The sequence below is a fragment of the Prionailurus bengalensis genome, chromosome B4, assembly GCF_016509475.1.
Source record: "Prionailurus bengalensis isolate Pbe53 chromosome B4, Fcat_Pben_1.1_paternal_pri, whole genome shotgun sequence".
NCBI classification, from domain to species: Eukaryota; Metazoa; Chordata; class Mammalia; order Carnivora; family Felidae; genus Prionailurus; species Prionailurus bengalensis.
Window position 1 is genome coordinate 4,956,453 of NC_057358.1, and position 17,877 is coordinate 4,974,329.

At 41.0% G+C, this 17,877-nt stretch overlaps 1 protein-coding gene across 4 annotated transcripts in view; it reads left to right on the top strand.

Annotated features, from left to right (window-relative positions):
• Positions 1-231: 231 nt before the first annotated feature.
• TASOR2 (transcription activation suppressor family member 2) overlaps positions 232-17,877 on the top strand; it is an 80,045-nt gene continuing 62,399 nt past the window's right edge. Inside the window, exon 1 of one of the 4 annotated variants that reach the window (XM_043561402.1) lies at positions 232-735. In XM_043561402.1, the coding sequence (XP_043417337.1) occupies positions 666-735 (70 nt within the window). In that variant the 5' untranslated portion in view covers positions 232-665. Of the gene's footprint in view, positions 736-10,818; positions 10,933-17,877 lie in introns of those variants that run through there. The other 3 variants (XM_043561406.1, XM_043561403.1, XM_043561404.1) reach the window with 3 other exon arrangements.

Genomic DNA, 17,877 nt, shown 5'->3' on the forward strand with positions numbered 1-17,877 from the left:
CACGCACCAAGCCCTGGAGACACCCCGCTCGACTTCGTCCCACCCGCAGCTGCGCACGCCAGACTCCGTACTCCAATCCCAGGGCTCGCTGCAGCGTCGCGCCTGCGCAATGGGGAGAGGCGAACGCCGCGTGGACGCCGGCCGCAGCCCGCGCCTGCGCATAGATTCCCACTCAGTGATTGGCTCCTGCCTTTCACCACGGTTCAGTTTTCACTTTCTCTTTTTTTTTTTTTTTTTTTTCCTCCTCCCAAGCTCTCCGGTTCCTGAGGCCAGGGGTTTTACTTCCGGTTTCGTGCCTCTGTGTCTGAGGTAATCGACATGTTCTCTCAGGCTGGGGCGCGTCTCGGGGTCCGTTCTTTCCTATGAGTTTCTGTGGCAAGAGCGACATTTGGCTGACGAGCGTGGCGGTGCCTGCGGGCTGGGCGCCGGGGCCGCCGGGCGCTGCCGGCGTCGGTGTGGAGGGGAAGGACGCGCGGCGCGCCTCTGGAGAGCCTGTGCAGACCGCGCCGACGGCTCCCTCAGGAGGTCCCGGAGCCGGCGTGTCGGCGGCCGGGGAGAAGGACGGGCTCGGCGGGTGGTGAACCAGCCCGGAAGTCCCTGTCACATTCGGCCGCGGGGACCGCGAGGGAGGAAGCGCCTGCGTGGAGAAGCGGGCGGCTGCGAGCATGGGGAAGAAACTGAACCAGAACCTGAAATTCCGGGGGGCGGCGGCGGCGGCGGCAGCTCCGAAGACAGGTGAGCCTCCCCCGGGCTGGGCGCCCCTCGGTGCACCTGGCAGGCTGGCCGGAGGAGCCGCCGTCCTCCCGGCGGGCGCTTTCGCGGAGGCTCGTCGGGGCTTCGCTATTGTCACTCAAACCCGGTTCTAATTGACGTTTGCCGTCGCCTGCTTTTCTCGCTTGCCGGGTGCCAGACGCTTCCTTGCGGGTTTGCTCGGGGCGGGGGGCGGGGTGGATTTCAGGCTGGCTTGGGCGGCGCTGCTCCTTCGAGGAGTCCACCCTTGGTCGCCCGCGGCCGTTCGCGGTGCTGCTGGCCGAGGGACCCCAGCTCGTGGCCGCGACGTCAGCATTTGGCACGTCCGTGGGGGGGCTTCCGGAGTGCTCTTTCCCCCTGGGAGGCACAACGTCCAGGGCTGTTGAGGCGCGTCCCCCGAGCTGCGCGTCCCCGGCGGGCGGTGGAACGATCCGTACTCGGGCGAGCTGGGCTCCCCGGGCTCCCCGGGCTCCCCGGGCTCGGACTGGCTATTCGGTCGTTCTTTTTTTTTTTTTTTTTTTTTTTTTAAGGCTTGTGTGTGAGGTCTGCCTCTCGGGTTTCCTTCCTTCTGGGTGAATCCACGGCGGTGCGGGACCTTTTCTTCCTTCGCGCAGGGCTGGAGGGAGGGGGTCCGTGCACCGGGCGGGTCGTTGGGCAGGAGACTCCAGGGGCGCCTAAGCCGGGTGGTAGTTGTGTCTGTGCACGCCCACCCCGCGCGTTCAGCCACCCAGCCGCGTTGCGTCGGGGAACGCGGCACGTTAACCTCGGGGCTTGAGGAGAACGCTTTGCACATCCTCAGGTTTCACGGAGTCCGTACTGGTCTGTTTGAAGTCAGAAGCTGAAATAGGCCCGCCTTACCCTTCTTTTACTTTCCCTGTAAGGTACAGTTAGGCCGGTGGGGGTCATGAGCAAAAAAATACACCATGAACTTGAGTGTCGAGAGAGTGTACGGTGTTACTGGGGTAACGTTAGCGATCCAAGGGCCCGCTGGTGCTTTAGGTGTCGGACGGGGGAAAGGGGGTGTGAGATGGGGAGGAAGCCGACTCCGGAGTTTCCTAACAAAGCAGCTGTGACGATACTCTTCGGTTGGAAGACCTGCCTTCTCGAACTGGACAGGGCCAGGCAGCGTGTTCAGCCCGTCCGCAAATGACTAACCCAGACTAGAGGAAAGTAAAAAGGGACCAAGTGTACACGATGACTGTAGGGAAGGCAGAGAACAGTGTTTGAAATGTGGGGTTTTCGGGACATTTGCCCCATTGTAACCGGGTCTCTTTAAAAAGAGCTGTATTGCAAGCATCTGCTGAACCCCAGACATAGTTGCTCAAATGAATTAAAATTCCCGAAGTGCCTAAAAACACTCGAGACGTAGTGTTCGTTAAATACACGTAGTATATTGTCTACTTAGTGTAGTTAAATAGGTAATGGCGTCTTTACCATTACCAAACGGGTCTTTTATTACCGGTGGACATTTATTTTCAAGTTTTACGATGTTCTAGTTATTTTTTTTCTTGTGACAAGCAATGCATCGTGTGCCAGTGATAGTATTTCTGAAGAGTTAATTCCCTATGAGAATGCTGGCTATTAATGCTGTTAAATTGTCCTCAAATAGTGTATCCTTAAATATCTACTATCTAAGGGTATGCTTTGTTTCCCTGCTAGCTAGCCAGCAGTGGATGTTAACAGTATTTCTTTCGTATCTAATTTTCTAACTTGAAAATAACATCTTATTTTAATTTTTATCTTCCTTGGGTGGAAGGACATTTTGGCTGGGTCATAATCCTTGCCTTTTTTTTTTCCCCCCTTAATTGGGTTCAAAACTCTGACCCATTTAGCTACTACCGCACTGTTTTAATTATTGTAGCTTTGTAATACATTTTGGTACTTTCTTTTGAAAAAAGCTTTGGGCTTTTTTTGCATTTTTCTTCCAGGTGAAATTTAGAACCATCTTTCCAAGTTCTATAGAAAATCTTGGGATATTGGCATATTGTTTGTGATTGCATTGAATTTATAGATTAATTTGAGAAGAGACATTCTTTTGAGTTTTTCCTTCTAGGAGAGTAGGTATGTCCCTTTGTTTCTTCTATTAAAATTTTTGTGTGAAGTATACCATTTATATGTACTGTTAAAAAAAAAAAAAAAGTATATCTGTGTGCCCAGCTTAACAGGACATCACAAGCACCTTACAAGCTTTTGTGTGCGCCTCTCCCCAGAAGCGTGTATTGCTGCCCCATCACCATGGTCATCCTGAATTTTGTGTTACTTATTCCCTTGCCTTTCTGTGCAGTTTTATCACTTAGGTATATATTCTTAATCAACACACTGTTTACTTTCACCTGTTTTTGAATTATGTGAATCACTTGAACATTATGTTTCTGAAATTCATCAGTATGGAAGTATGTGCCTGTAGTTCAGTAATTCAGAAACTCTTTGGTCTCATGACTCCTTTATGATCCTAAAAACTGTCGAGGACCCTAAAGCGTTTTTTTTCTTATATGGATTATATCGTGTTAGTTATTAAAACTGATTGATCTTAAGTATAGTAGATACAGTATCTATTAGTATATGTATTGGCACCTCTAAATAATGATAATAAGCCTCTTACATCTTAATATAAATAACATTTTAATGAAAAAAAACTATTCAAAAATTAGTGACAAGAGTGGCATTGTTTTTACATTTTTGCAAATACCTTTAATGTCTCAGTATCATGTCTGCTTCTGCATTCAGTCTGTTGCAATATATTGTTCTGTTTGAAAGTATATGAGGAACGGGCACCTGGGTGTCTCGTACAGTTGAACATCAAACTTTGCCTCAGGCCATGATATCACAGTTCAAGGGTTTGAGCCTTGTGTCAGGCTTTGTGCTGACAACTCAGAGCCTGGAGCCTGCTTCGGATTCTGTGTCTCCCTCTCTCTCTGCCTCTCCCCTGCTAGCTTGCTTGCTCACTTGCTCTCTTTCTGTCTCAAAAGTAAATAAACATTTTAAAAAATGAAAAAAAAAAAAAAAACAGAACAAAAGTATGTGAAGAAAATCCAGACTCACTCAGCTGTGTATTTAGGAAAGGGAGAAATGTTTTAATAACCTTTTAAGATAGTTATATTTTTCTCTGATACTCCTCAAAGCCCAACAGTTTCTTTAAAGGTTAGCTGTAGTGTAAAATTTGAAGTCATGTCAGTGAACTTCTCAAACTCTGTGGCATGAAAACCCATTGGTCTATCTTGAATTTGGAAGGGATATTTCATCTACACATTGTCATGCAGTAGATACTAGTCTACTGAGTTATGTAGATCTCTCAAATTAGGACACCTTGTGGTATGTATCAAAGAACCCACTTAAGCGTCATCACCACTTTGGGAACCAGCGCTGTAATACATTCATTTTCATTGAAGTATAGTGTATAGTAATCTGTACGAATGTGTTAGAAATGGATTATATGCTTATCCGTTTTATTTTTATGAACATATTGGTTATTTCCAACATGGGGCTGTTATAATTAGTGCTGCCATATATATTCTTGTTCATCTTCTAGTGAGTGTATAGAATACTCTTCCTTGGGCATACTAGTAATGGAATTGCTAGACCCACTAGGAGGACATGCGCGGGTTCAGTTTCATTAGGTAATGTGTAACTTTTTCCAAATTGTAGTTTTGATTTATTCTCCACTAATTTTGAATGAAATCTCTCCACGTTTGGCATTGCCCAGGTTTTTAATTTTTGCTGGTCTAGTGGAAATGAAATGTTATTGTGGCTTTAAACTGCATTTCTGTGATTATATAAAAGAAGTTAAATGTTTTTTTGTGTGTAATGTTTTTTGTCACTTTTTCTATTGGGTACTTGTTTTCTCTTATTCATATGAATGAATTTTTCTTACATGTATGTACAAGTTGATGAACTCTATTGTTTAAAAATTAGAATAATTAAACAATTAAAAATACATAAAGACATACACAGAAAAAATCTTTCCTGTACTGTCCAACTCATTCCCCAGTGTTTGTTTTTTTTTCCAGTGTTTGTTTTTATATTCCTCTTTCTTTAATGCATTTTTTTAGACATTTATTTATTTTTGAAAGAGAGCACAAGTGGGAGAGGGGCAGAGAGAGAGGGAGACACAGAATCTGAAGCAGCCTACAGGCTCCCAGCTGTCAGCACAGAGCTGGACACCGGGCTCAAACTCACGAACAGTGAAGCCAGATCATGACCTGAGCCGAAGTGAAGTCGGATGCTTAACTGACTGAGCCACCTAGGTGCCCCGCTCATCTCCATTTAAATTATGTTCTTCCCGTGAGAGGTCTTTTAAGATAGTACAGAAACAGTCGCCCAGAACACATCGTAAATGTCTGCGTTCTACAGACAGGAAACAGATGAAGTATTCAGTGATATTTAGTGTGCTGCTTTGAACCCCATCCTTTGGTTATCTTAAACAGTTGCATTATTTTTGTTTGTGTTTTATAGTTTTTGTTTTGTTTTTGTTTTTGAAAGAGCGGGACGAAGGGAGGGTCAGAGACACAGAATCCAAAGCAGCTCTAGGCTCTGAGCTGTCAGCACAGACCCCTGACGTGGGGGCTTGAACCCATGAATCGTAAGATCATGACCTGAGCCGAAGTCAGACACTTAACCAACTGAGCCACCCAGGCACCCTATATTCCACTTTCTTAATCTGATTTGTGCTATGCTACATTTTTTCCCCACTTACCAGTATATCCTAGAAGTTTTATATGCAAATCAGTATATAGAAGGCATGCTCATTCTACAGAATAAGAATAGTCAGTCATAGATCATTTGTTTCTGGTCTTTTGTGGTTAAAAACAATGGTGCATGGAGTAATTCTGTAGAATTGTCCTTTTGTATGTGAGCAGGTTTTTCTGTTATATTAATTTCCAGAACTGTGATTACTGGGTTGAAGGTTAAATGCTTTTGAAATTTTGAGAAGTATTGCCAAACTCCATTTCCTGGGATTTTGCACTTACCTGCGGTATACTGAAGTAACTGTTTTCCTAAAGCACCCTCCCCCTTACCTCCCCCCCCCCCATGCATTGCTAAACTTGTATGTTTTGACAGTTTGATAAATCCATTTACAGATCATTATGACTGAGCATCTTTTCATAAGTTTAAAAGCCTTTTTTTTTTTTTCTTTGTACTGTTCATATCACCTACCCATTTCTGTTTTTTATTGGGTTGTTGGACTGTAGGACTTCTTTACACATTCTGGGTACTAATGTTTTATAGTTAAATGGGTTGCAAATACCTTTTCTTTCTGTGATGTAATTTTAAAGATTTTCATTTTGTGTCTGTATACTTGGGATTCTTAATTGTGGGTAGTTTGGAATATAGATATAATTTAATTTTATTCTCAGTAGATAACCAGTTGTGGTAGAATTTACCATTGAATCCACTTGCGTCTGAAATTTTATTGGTGGCAAATTTTTGATTTAATTTGATCAAATTAAATCAAGTGATTTAATTTTTTTTAGTGGTTACAGGATTACTGAACATTAAAAAAATTGTCAATATTGATTAGATTTTTGTAGGTCTCTATTTTGTCTGAATTTTTAATATTTATAGGCACAGAGTTGTTAAAAGTACCCTCTTGCTATTTTTAATGAGTGAAGTGTATATAATTATGTCTCCTTTTATCAGTTTTGATGTTGAATATTTTTCCCTTCCCTCCATGCTGTTAATTCATCTTGCTCATAGTCTGTTACGCTTCATGATTTTCTCTGTCATACATTTCTTTTTGTGTTTTTTATTCATTTGTTAAACTCTTTGGAAAAAGTTACAGACTCAGGCACTTGTATGTTCTTGATGTCTCTTTTAAAGAGCATCTGTTGGAATTTTTAAATGCAGTTTTAGGGGCGCCAGGGTGGCTCAGTCAGTTAAGCCCGTCTCTTGATGTCCGCTCAGGTCACAATCTCACGGTTTGTGAGATCGAGCCCCATGTCAGGCTCTGTGCTGACAGCGTAGACCCTGCTGGGGATTCTCTCCCTCCCTCTCTCTTTCTCTGTCCCTGCCCCCCCTCTATCCACTCTCTTACAAAATAAATAAATAGGAGAAAAATTTTTTTCAAATGCAGTTTTAGGGCATGGGACATATAACCTATTTACATTCACTGTAATTGCTCTTATTTTGTGCTGTTTGTCCTGGCTGTTCTATGTTTCTTTTCTCTCCCTTTTGTTATTTATTAAATATTCATTTAATATCTTTATCATTCCATTTTCCCCATGTCCTAGTTTGGAAAATAAACTTTTTTTTTCTTTTTATAATTCTCCCATAAATATGCATCCTTGACATTTAAAAACCTAAAACAGGGGCACCTGGGTGGCTCAGGCAGTTGAGCATCCTGCTTCGGCTTAGGACATGATCTCGAGGTCCGTGAGTTCGGGCCCTGCGTCGTCAGGCTCAGTGCTGACAGCTCAGAGCCTGGAGCCTGCTTCGGATTCTGTGTCTCCCTCTCTCTCTGCCCCTCCCCCACTCATCCTCTCTCCCTCTCTCTCTCTCTTTCTCTTTCTCTTTCTCTTTGTCAAAAATAAACATTAAAAAAAATTTTTTTAACCTAAAACAAAGCAGAACAACAATACTTTTACCTTCCTCTTAGACAATACAAGAACCTCAAAAATTTAACTTCACTCAGCCCCTGTATGACTTATATGTTATCATATATTTTAATTTTTTAAATAATATTCTTACCAGACAGAAAGGGGCCTGTTTAGAATTAATGTTGTGTTTTACAGTTGATGCTTATTTACATGTCCCCACATTTGTACTACTTTTCTCTATTGCTGCTTTTATCTTTTATTAAAAAAAAATTTTTTTTTTAATCTTTATTTATTTTTGAGAGAGAGAGTGTGAGCAGGGGAGAAGGAGGTACAGAATTGGAAGCAGGCTCCAGGCTCTGAGCTGTCAGCACAGAGCCTGATGTGGGGGTTGAATTCAGGAACTGTGAGATCAGGACCTGAGCTGAAGTGTAATGCTTGAACGACTGAGCCACCCAGGTGCCCCAACTGCTTTTATCTTTTAGAACATCCTCTAGGGCCCTTTTCCTTCTGTTCAAAGAATATCCCTTGGGATGGCTTTTACTGAAGGGTCATTTGATGATGAACTGTCCCTGCTTTTGTTTGCCTGAAATTGTCTTTGTTTCACTGTCATTTATGGAAGATGTTTTTGCTAAATAGAGTGGTTTCTGTTGGCAGTTGTTTAGTACACTGAAGATCTCCTTCCTCATTCCTTTGTTTTTTTCCATTATTGCTATTGAGAAGTCAGCTGTCAGTCTCTCAATTCCTTTTTCTCTGGCTGCTTTGGTATTTTTCTTTTTGTCTTTAGCTCTTGCTATTTCAGAGTAATGTATCTTTATCTTGCTTGGAATTGTTTGGCTTCTTAAATCCATAAATTAGAGATGTTTTGAAATGTGTTTGTTGGCTATTCATAATTCCTGAACTGTGAATTTCCAATTCTATCTTCTGTTGATCTGTCCATCTTAATGTATAAATCAGTCTTTTATAATCTGTATATATAGTAAATATTTTCTCCTGTTCTTTTGCTTTTCTCTTCACTTTGTCTCTTACAGCCTTCCCCAACAGAATGCATTGCCAAACACATGGATTTATGATAATCTGATAAGTGAGAAGTGAAACTTGACAATGAAACTCTGGAACTAGTCTTTTGGGAGAAGGGGTAGGACTATGACTACCGTTTCTGTGCTTTCATCGTAAATGGTTTTTTTAGACGTTTCTTCTTTTTAGACCAATGTTGGTAAAGTATATTTTTATAGTTTTCAAATTAATTGGTATAAGCTGTGTATGATAACTTATAATTTTAGGAATATCTTTCCTGTATTTGTGGTTATAGCCTCCTTTTCTGATATTTAATTTTTCTTTCTTGATTATATTTGCTACAAGGTTATTTCATTTATGCTAAAAGTAACAGTTTTTATTGATTAATTCAGTTGGCGTTTTGTTTTTGTTTTAAATTTGGCTTCTCTTTTTAAAATTACTGCTTTTATCATAAGAAATGTCTGGGGCATACTTTGTTTTCCCTTAATAAGATTTTAATAATACTTAATTGGATAATTAAATCCCTTGCTATATTCTGTGTAAAGACTCACTACTTTCCTTGGCATGGTGAAATGGACCCTGTTTAGAACTTTTTGAGTACACCTGCTCCCTCCCTCATTAGAATATTCAAGACCCCAACTCCTGAGATCCAGTTTGACCAGTTGAAGTACCTGCTTTACCTGTGGTTATCCTTTCTCTGGGAGCCACTGTCAGCGAAGAGGCCTCTTCTTTGCCCAGCGAATTTGGAATGGGATATTTCTAGGGGTGTGAGCAAAAAAAAAAAAAAAAAAGATTTTTGTTATGGCACAAATTAGGTCACTCTCTCTTTCATCATATGTGACAAACGAATCCAAAGCAGGTTTGAAAATGTAATTGTCCCTGAGAAAAATTTATTCTTAGGATTTTCTTGTAAGAGGTACAAAACTACCTAACAATGTCCTTGTAATAAATACAGGAGTAAGTGTCATGCAGCCATTTCATTGCAGGCTGATAGTTTAAGGCACAAATTAGTTAATCCGGTTTGATAAGGAGCCAGAACAAAGGTCAGTTACTTTCTACAGATGTCTAAAAATGACACCATATAAACTTCGAAATGGTTCCAGTAAAAGGTGCATAATCTTGAACGTGGAAAGTATAGTGGCCAAAGAATCTATATAGCATGGCAAGAGAGAAAACAAAATTTGGTAGATACAAGATTATAAGCATTTGCTTGATATACAAAAATACTTTTTACTGTCAGAGTGGATTCTGAGGATGTTAAACCTATCTTTAAAAATTGAATGTTAAATCCAAAAGTAAATGAAAGTTAAATGAAAATGTCATAATGCGTGGGTAGATCTCATTTCACACAATGGATATAATCCTCCAAAAATGTTTTTTTAAAAAAAATTTCTCGGGGCGCCTGGGTGGCGCAGTCGGTTAAGCGTCCGACTTCAGCCAGGTCACGCTCTCGTGGTCCGTGAGTTCGAGCCCCGCGTCGGGCTCTGGGCTGATGGCTCAGAGCCTGGAGCCTGTTTCCGATTCTGTGTCTCCCTCTCTCTCTCTGCCCCTCCCCCATTCATGCTCTGTCTCTCTCTGTCCCAAAAATAAATAAAACGTTGAAAAAAAAATTTTTTTTTTAAAATTTCTCTTCCACTGGATATACTAAATACCCAAAGTGAGTTTGTTATTTTAAATACTACATAATTAATCGACGTGATTCATTATGATTTAAGCAATTTGCTTTGTGAGTTCAGATTTTCCTGAATGTTTTCTATATGTACAACACAATAGTGGTAATGATTCTCTAGGATCTCCTGATTAGATTTTCCTCTAGCAAATGCAGATATGGTTTGGGAAATGCATGTGGATGTCTTCTCTAACTTTGTTAAAACATGAGTCAAAAGCAAAGATGTCCTTGGGTCAGGCCAAATACTTCATGCCCCCTCCCTCAGTTTTATTTTTGGTAGATTTTGTTAGGGCTGCGGGGCTGTGTGTGTGTGTGTGTGTGTGTGTGAGAGAGAGAGAGAGAGAGAGAGAGAGGGAACCCCCATCCTGACCACAGGTGCTTGATATCAGCATCTCCTGGAGTATGTGGAGTACTCAAAATCATGTTCTATAGACCTATTTTTGTAAATTCTACAAGAAAGCCCCATGAAACTGTAACTGGTGGATTTATATAGACGATACTGGGAAAGCTTTATAGGGGCACTGATTTGGAATAATTGGGGATCACTGTAGTGAAAAGGCCTGGATTTCAGCTTAGATCTGAGGTTTGCCATCCGTCATCACGACTGAGAGCCCGTGAGCAAGACCCTTGAAGAAACGGAAGCTTAGAGCAGTCACTGTAAAATACCAATGAACACCTAGGGGTATTGGGAGACCTCAGAGAAGGAGGAAGGACGAAGGGCGCTCCGCTCAATCCGCCAGCCCTGGAGCCCGATTGCAGCTCCCACGATCGCCTTGCCGGGGTCTGCACCTGGGGGTCTGGGCTCTGCGCCTACGCCGTGCGCCGGCTCGCGGTCGGCAGTCCTCGTTGACTTTTAAAAGGAGCAGCCCCGCGCCGCCCTGGCTGCCGCACTGGCCTCTGCTGGCGGGAGGGGGCCGACCGGGCCGGCGGGGCAGGGGCGCAGCCCCCTGCCCCATGTACCATGAGGTGAGGGAGGGGCCGGCCCCCAGCGCGGGCCCGGCCCCCCACTGCTGCCAGGGCGCCCCAGCTGGCCAGCCAGCTGCCTTCCCCAGCGCCGGGCACCAGCGAGACTGGAAGAAGGGACAGACTAGGTGTCTAACCTTTAAGGGACTTTAGGGAATGAAGCTTTGGCGGGGGGGGGGGGGGGGCTTCGGGAACAGGTTGGAAGGTCCATAAAGGCTTACCGAGGTCCTTGCTCCTCAGTCCTCGCTCCTCAGTACTCCCTGGATTCTGTAAGTATGGTGGTGAGGAAGCCCTTGCGGAAACTTCTAGAGAGCAGGATTGCTTCTTACAACTCTCCCGTGTGTGCAGACGGTCCGTGTTTTAGGTCATCTTCTGAAATGTAAAACAGTCATACGGGTGTTTTGTGCTTCATTCACATTTGCTTTTTTATTCCTTCTGTGTATGATTATCTGGGCATGAGAAAACATTTAAACTTTTGTGTCTGGCAAACTTTTTTATATCTTTTAAAAATTTTGTGAAAATCCTACCTTTCTCATTCCATAGTATTTTCTTTTTTTTAACAGAACACTTTGTTTATGGGGCTCCATTGTTTTGCCTTATGGCAACTGTTATTTCCACTTGTTTTCTTTACTTTGTCTTCATATTTAAAAAACTAGCTTGCTTCCACTTAGGGCTGTAGGAGATCTCTTTTTTTTTTTTTTTTTTTTTACAAAGTGAAAATTGCTTTATTTCCCCCAGATTGTATTTATGCTTATGTCAACTTTTAGATAATACAAAAAGTTACAAAAAAACAAAAACAAAAATTACCTATACTTGACCCACCTAAAGATAACTTGGTATTGAGTACCTCCTGTGGTGCTGTGAGTCTGCTGGACACTGGGGGACTCTGGTGAGCAAGAGAGAGTATCTGCCTGCATAGGTCTTACAGTCTGGTGGGAGAGATGAGCCCCCAAAAAGGAAATTGATAAAATAATTGCATGTTGTAATGAGTGCTTTAAAGAAAACAAGGTTTCTCTGAGGGAAAAACTTGTAGATTTCACTAAAGGAAGAACAGGAACTAAACCATGGACGGAACAGGAGAAAGAACGTTTTAGTCAGAAATAACGGCATATGCAAAGGTCTGAAAAGAGGAAAGAGCCTGGATCAGAAAGATCAGTATAGCTGGAACTCAGTGGTAAGTCAGGGGAAGGTGGGTCAAGGTGAGTAGAAAAATGATCTGGAATTGATGATTTTTCCAGTAGAAAAATGAATTGATTCATTACATAAGTGTTTATTGAAACCTTATTGTGTACCAGGCACTGATCTAGGCACTGGGGATACAGCTTGGAAAAGGACAGATTCCCTGTACTCATGAAATGAATAAACTAGTGCTGAGAGGATAACCAAATAAACAAGAAAGATAGTGGATGTTGTTAAGTGTTATGCAGAAGATGACTGTTGTTTAAACTGTGTTGTGTGTCTTAAAGATGTATGGGTACATATGCTTCTCTTTTATAATTTGCTTTTCTTTCCCCTAAACAGTTTATGGTAGGACATTTTTCTATGTTATTAAATAAATCTTCTATTTGGGAGCATCTTAGCTTGTTTTTTAGATTAAGTGTAAGAGATAATCCATAAATTAAAAAAACCCTCTTCAACAAAAATTTGCACATTATAAGGCATCGTAATATAAACAGGTAGAAGGTAACTTCGTTTTGACAGTCTGCCGTTTGGTTTCTCTTCTGCGTCACCCCACCCACCACCCAGCAGCCTCTCTGTGGTTGTCTTACTTCCACCTATCGATGTTGTTAGTTAAATGTTTGGATTTCCTATTTATTGAACCAATTTTTAACAATCCTATAATGAATCTGGATTGATACCTGTTATCATTTTCACATCCTGATGGACTCTTTTTGCCAGTGCATGTGTTTTAAGATTTTAGTTATCTGTCTTCATAAGAGAGGTAAATCTTTAATTTCTTTTTTTATGTTTTCTTTGTCAGACTTTGGTACTAGCACTTGGCTGCTTTCAAGATGGGAAACTTGATTCCTTTTACTGAGTTTTGGGACAGATTAAATAGTCTAAATATTATGTACTCTTTTATTTAGTTACCAGTTACATATTTACTGTATGCCAGGCGTTGGGTTGGATGCTGAGTAAGCAAAACAGAAATGGTTTCTGCCCTCATAGGGCTTGATTCATTGGGGAAGTAGACATTACTGAAGTAACCATGAATATGTAATTGTGAATCATAACAAGTACTCTAAAAGGAAGGAAGAGAGTGCCGTGCGAGAAATATCATTGAAGATCTACTTGAGATTGTACTTTTTGTGATATGAAGACCTGCTTATTGAGTATATATGCACTAAAAGGTAATTCTTTTTAAGTGAAATATTTATTGGCTGTTTGATATATACTTAGGTCTGCGGCCAATACATTAAGTAAGTGAAGTCTTCATAATGATAAAAGTTAAAGTAACAACCACTGGCAATAGTAACTACCAGAGTTAGGGGATATAGTCCACATGTTTTAATTGAAGAAATTAAGACTTATATTAAGTAGACACTTGTAGTGTAACATGTCCAATTGTATACACCCTCTGGAAATCCCACTGAGGTTACAGGAAAACAATAAAGTTGTAAATCCACAAAAAGAGAATGGGAAAGTAGATGCCAGGTGCAGTCAGCTTTGGGAAACTAGAAAGAAGATGGTCAGGTGATAAGTGACTTTGTGGATTAGAGGATGCTGAAGGCTGAAGACCCGGAAGCCATCAAGGGGCAGGCGTAGTCCCACCAGGCAGTCTGGCAGCAGCTCAGGATTTAGAAGTACCCGGTACTTGTCAAGGTGGGAATAAAGGGTGGAGTGGAAATAGAAGGTCTGAGTCATGATTTTTGTAGTTTTCACGCTCTGGATTCCCTTCCCTGCTGTCTGCACCCAGACAACTGTCTACCTCCCCTCTACCCAGACAGAGGACTGAAGGTTGACACTCAGGAGACGTTCACTGGGCATGCCAGACAGCAGAGGCAGGGGCAGAGCACCTCAATGAAAATGAAGATTAAGTGAAAGCGTACTGAAGCGTGAAACCAGAACTGTCTTCCTGTGTGATTCTCAGAACTAATAGTCAAGCTTATGCTCCCTCTAAACAAGATATTAAAGGAATCTTTTCTGGGGAAACTTACCAAACCATGGCAAAATATTTAACAGACACGGACTTCGGGAGTTTGCCCGATTCAACAGCTGCATCACCATCAGATCATGTGAAAGAGTAAGGGCTGCTGGTCAAGAAGCACTGTTGATGCACCAGACTTTCAGGCAGCTTTAAGTGCCTCACGTGTAAACATACATGGACAGCAGAGGATCCCCAGCCACTGGGTGCAAGTGTCTAACATGAAAGAAATCAAACAGGGATAGACAAGTAGGAAATAAAAGGAGCTTGGTAGAAATAAATTTACTGCAGTTAACAGAAGAAACTTCAACCAAATAAAACTATAGCATCTTTAGAAATGATACGACATCCATGAAAGAAGAGGAGGTCCTATTTTTTTTAATTATTTAGAAAACAGAAAAGGGCTCTGTAAGAGCAGAAAAAAATATATAAGGATTGGATAATAAAGCTGAAGAACTCTCCCCCCAAAATAAAATGGCCACAAGCATTAGAAAATAAGGGTGCGAAGATAAGAAAAATAGAGCACCAGTCAAGGAGGTCTTTTGTCTTACACAGTGGGAGGAAACCACCATCCACCATCTAGTCCCAGAACTGGAAGATGTGAGTTTGTGGGTTGAATGGGTCTTCTGTCTGATGCCCTGAAGAACAAAACAGAATGAAACCAAATCATCAGACTGAACGTATAGTTCCAAAAGGAACAAGGCCAGATTAGTTTTTAATCATTCTACTTCCATAAAGAATGGGAGGCAGGGGGCAGTTCTCAGACTACATTTTGAACAAGTGAAGGAGAAAAAGAAACCCGGTAAACTTGAATATATACATAAGTACTGTTCGGAAGCCCCAGCAGTTCTATGAGAAAAGGCAGAGTTGTGCAGAGGGGGCATAGCTCAGAAATTTCCAGCAGCCATCCAGTCCTGGCAGCAGTCCCATCCTAAAAGAATCGTTGCCTACCAGGCTGAGACTGAACAGCCGTATGGTGTCCATTAAGGAATGTAGAGAGGAATTGGAAAGTACCTGAGTGGCCCAGAGATCTTAAAATGAGCTAGCAAAATACTCCCTAGAAGTGAGTATATAACCTTGGAAAGCAAGGGATGTGTCGTCTTAGTGATCTTGAAGAGGAAAACAGAGCTGGAAGTACACACACCCTCCTGATCCACAGTACACTTGCAGGTTGACAACAAAGGAACCGTATTATTTTTTCAAAAATCCTTGGATGCAGGAACGAAGAAGGGGGAACTCCTAAATTAGGAAAACGGAAAACTGCTCTCACCCTGCCTACATCCTGAGCATTCTGCTGGTTCAGGATAATTCATCTTGTTTAAATATGAAAAACAAGAATATGCACAACATCCTTACAGTGATACTGTGGTAGATTGCATTTCTTTCTTATTTTTTTAATGTAGTATTTTATTACATTGGTTTTTAATTAATTAGTTTTTAGTATATTCACAAGGATGTCCAACCATCATCACTATCAATTGTATTATGAAGCCCAGGGCTCTCCTCCTCTTTGCGTTCCTGCCCTGACTCTGCATTTCTTCCCACTAAAGGGACAGGATATCTCTTCCTCCCCGCTGACTTTGAGTTTGGCTGTATGACTTGGTGTGGGCAATAATATCAGGTAGAAATGACAGTATGTTAGTTTCAGGTCTGATAAACCTTAAGAGGACTTGGTGTTCTACATTTGTTCTCTGCACCTCTGCCATTTCCATGAGAAAAACATGCCTCTGCTAGTTCACTGGCTGAAGGAAGATGAGAGAGATATGGATCGGAGCTATGCCAGCTGGACTAAGCCTAATTCAGCCCACATTGTAGAAATGTGAGCAGTAGTAAATGATTGTGGTTGTAAGCTACTGAATTTTGAGATGGCTTGTTACTAAGCAGTAGTTAACTGATATAAATATGTGAGAAAAGGCTCAGGTGGGGGGATATGTACCACATATGTTCCTGCTCTGTGGTTCTTTGTTCTTCTATTCAATTAGCTTCTAATCTTTATTACTTACTTCCTTTGCTTATTTTCTTTGAATTTACCACTTCTCTGTTTTGTAAGTTCTTGAATTGACTCTTCAGTTCACTGATTTTCAAATGTTTTTCTTTAACATGTACGTTTAAAAGTAATGGTTTTCTTGTAGTTTTTTCTTGTAGATATTTTGCATGTGCCTAAGTTCAGATAGGTGTTTTCATTGTCATTCAGTTCAAACATTTTAAATTTCATTATAATTTAACTTATGTCATTTATAAGTAGTTCTTGGTTTTTGTTTTTTTTTTAAGCATGGGGCTCTTGAGATTAATTTTTTTTATGGTCACATAAAATCCAGTAATTTTACTGGATTTGGGTCAGATGTTATATGCTATCTCATATCCATATTTGGTGCTAAACACATTTTAAGTATATAGTTCAGTGAATTTTGGTAAATGTGTGCACCCTGTGAGCAACACACCCATAAAAATATAGGATATTTATATCACCCCAGAAAGTTCCTTCATGCCTGCTTCACTTGCAATCAGTTTTTCTATTTCTGCCCTCCACCCGCAACAACCACTGATATGATTATCACTACAGATTAGTTTTACCAATTCTAGAACTTCATATATGTATGGATCCTACAGTGTGTACTTTTTATGTCCGATTTCTTTTGTCCAGTTTAATGTTTTTGAGATTCATGCATGTATCAGCAGGTTTTTTTTTAAATCCCTGAGTAGAATAGTATATTGTATGAAAAGACCATAGTTTATCCAAACACCTATCATGAACATTTAGATTGTTTCCAGTTTTAGCTTATGTGCCCCGAAAGTTTGTGTACACATTTTTTTTTTATGGACATAATGTTTCATTTTTCTTGGGTAAATATGTAGGAATAAAATTGCTGGGCCATAAAGTAAGTACATATTTAACTTTGTAAGAAACTGGCAAAACATTTTTCCAATTAGCAATATAGGTTTCTATTCCTACCAGGAATGTATGAGAGTTCCAGAGGTTCCTCATCCTTGCCAACACTTAGTATTCTCAGTCTTTCTAATTTTAGTCATTCTGGTGAGCAAGTGGCACCTCCCTGATAACTAATAATGTTGACCATTTTCCCACGTACGTACTTGCTGTTAGTATGTTGTTTGTGAATTGTGTTTAAGAGTCCTTTGTATACTCTGGGGCCGCCTAGGTGGCTCAGTCAGTTAGGCATCCGACTTTGGCTCAGATCATGATCTCACGGTTCATGAGTTCAAGACCCACATTGGGCTCTGTGCTCAGAGCCTGGAGTCTGCTTCGGAATCTGTGTTTCCCCCTTCTCTCTGTCCTTCTCTCCCTCACGCTCTGTCTCTCTCTCTCTCAAAAATAAATAAATATTAAAAAAAAAAAAAAAAGACTTCTTTGTATATTCTGGATACACGTCCTTCACAAATACTTTAATTTCTTAATGATGTCTTTTGAAGCTCAGAAGGTTTTATAATTTTCATGAAGTCCGTTGTATCAGTTTTTCTTTTATGAGAACTGATTTTTATGCCCTGAGCAATCTTAACCTGCCCCCTGGTCAGAATTTTCTCTTTTGATCTTTTTCTAGTAACTTCATAGCATTAGCAGTTACGTTTTTGTCTGTCATTCATTTCCATTTGAATTTTATGGTTTGAGGTAGGGGTTGAGGTTCATATTTGTTTGTTTTTTCTGATTTGGTGGTTATAGCATCATCTTTTTTCAAGTTCTTTTCCTCTTGGGTTATATTGGCAGCCTTCTGACAGTTTCTGAGCTCTCATGCTGTCCCACTGATCTGTATGTATTATCGTTAAAACACCACAGTTGTGACTGCGTT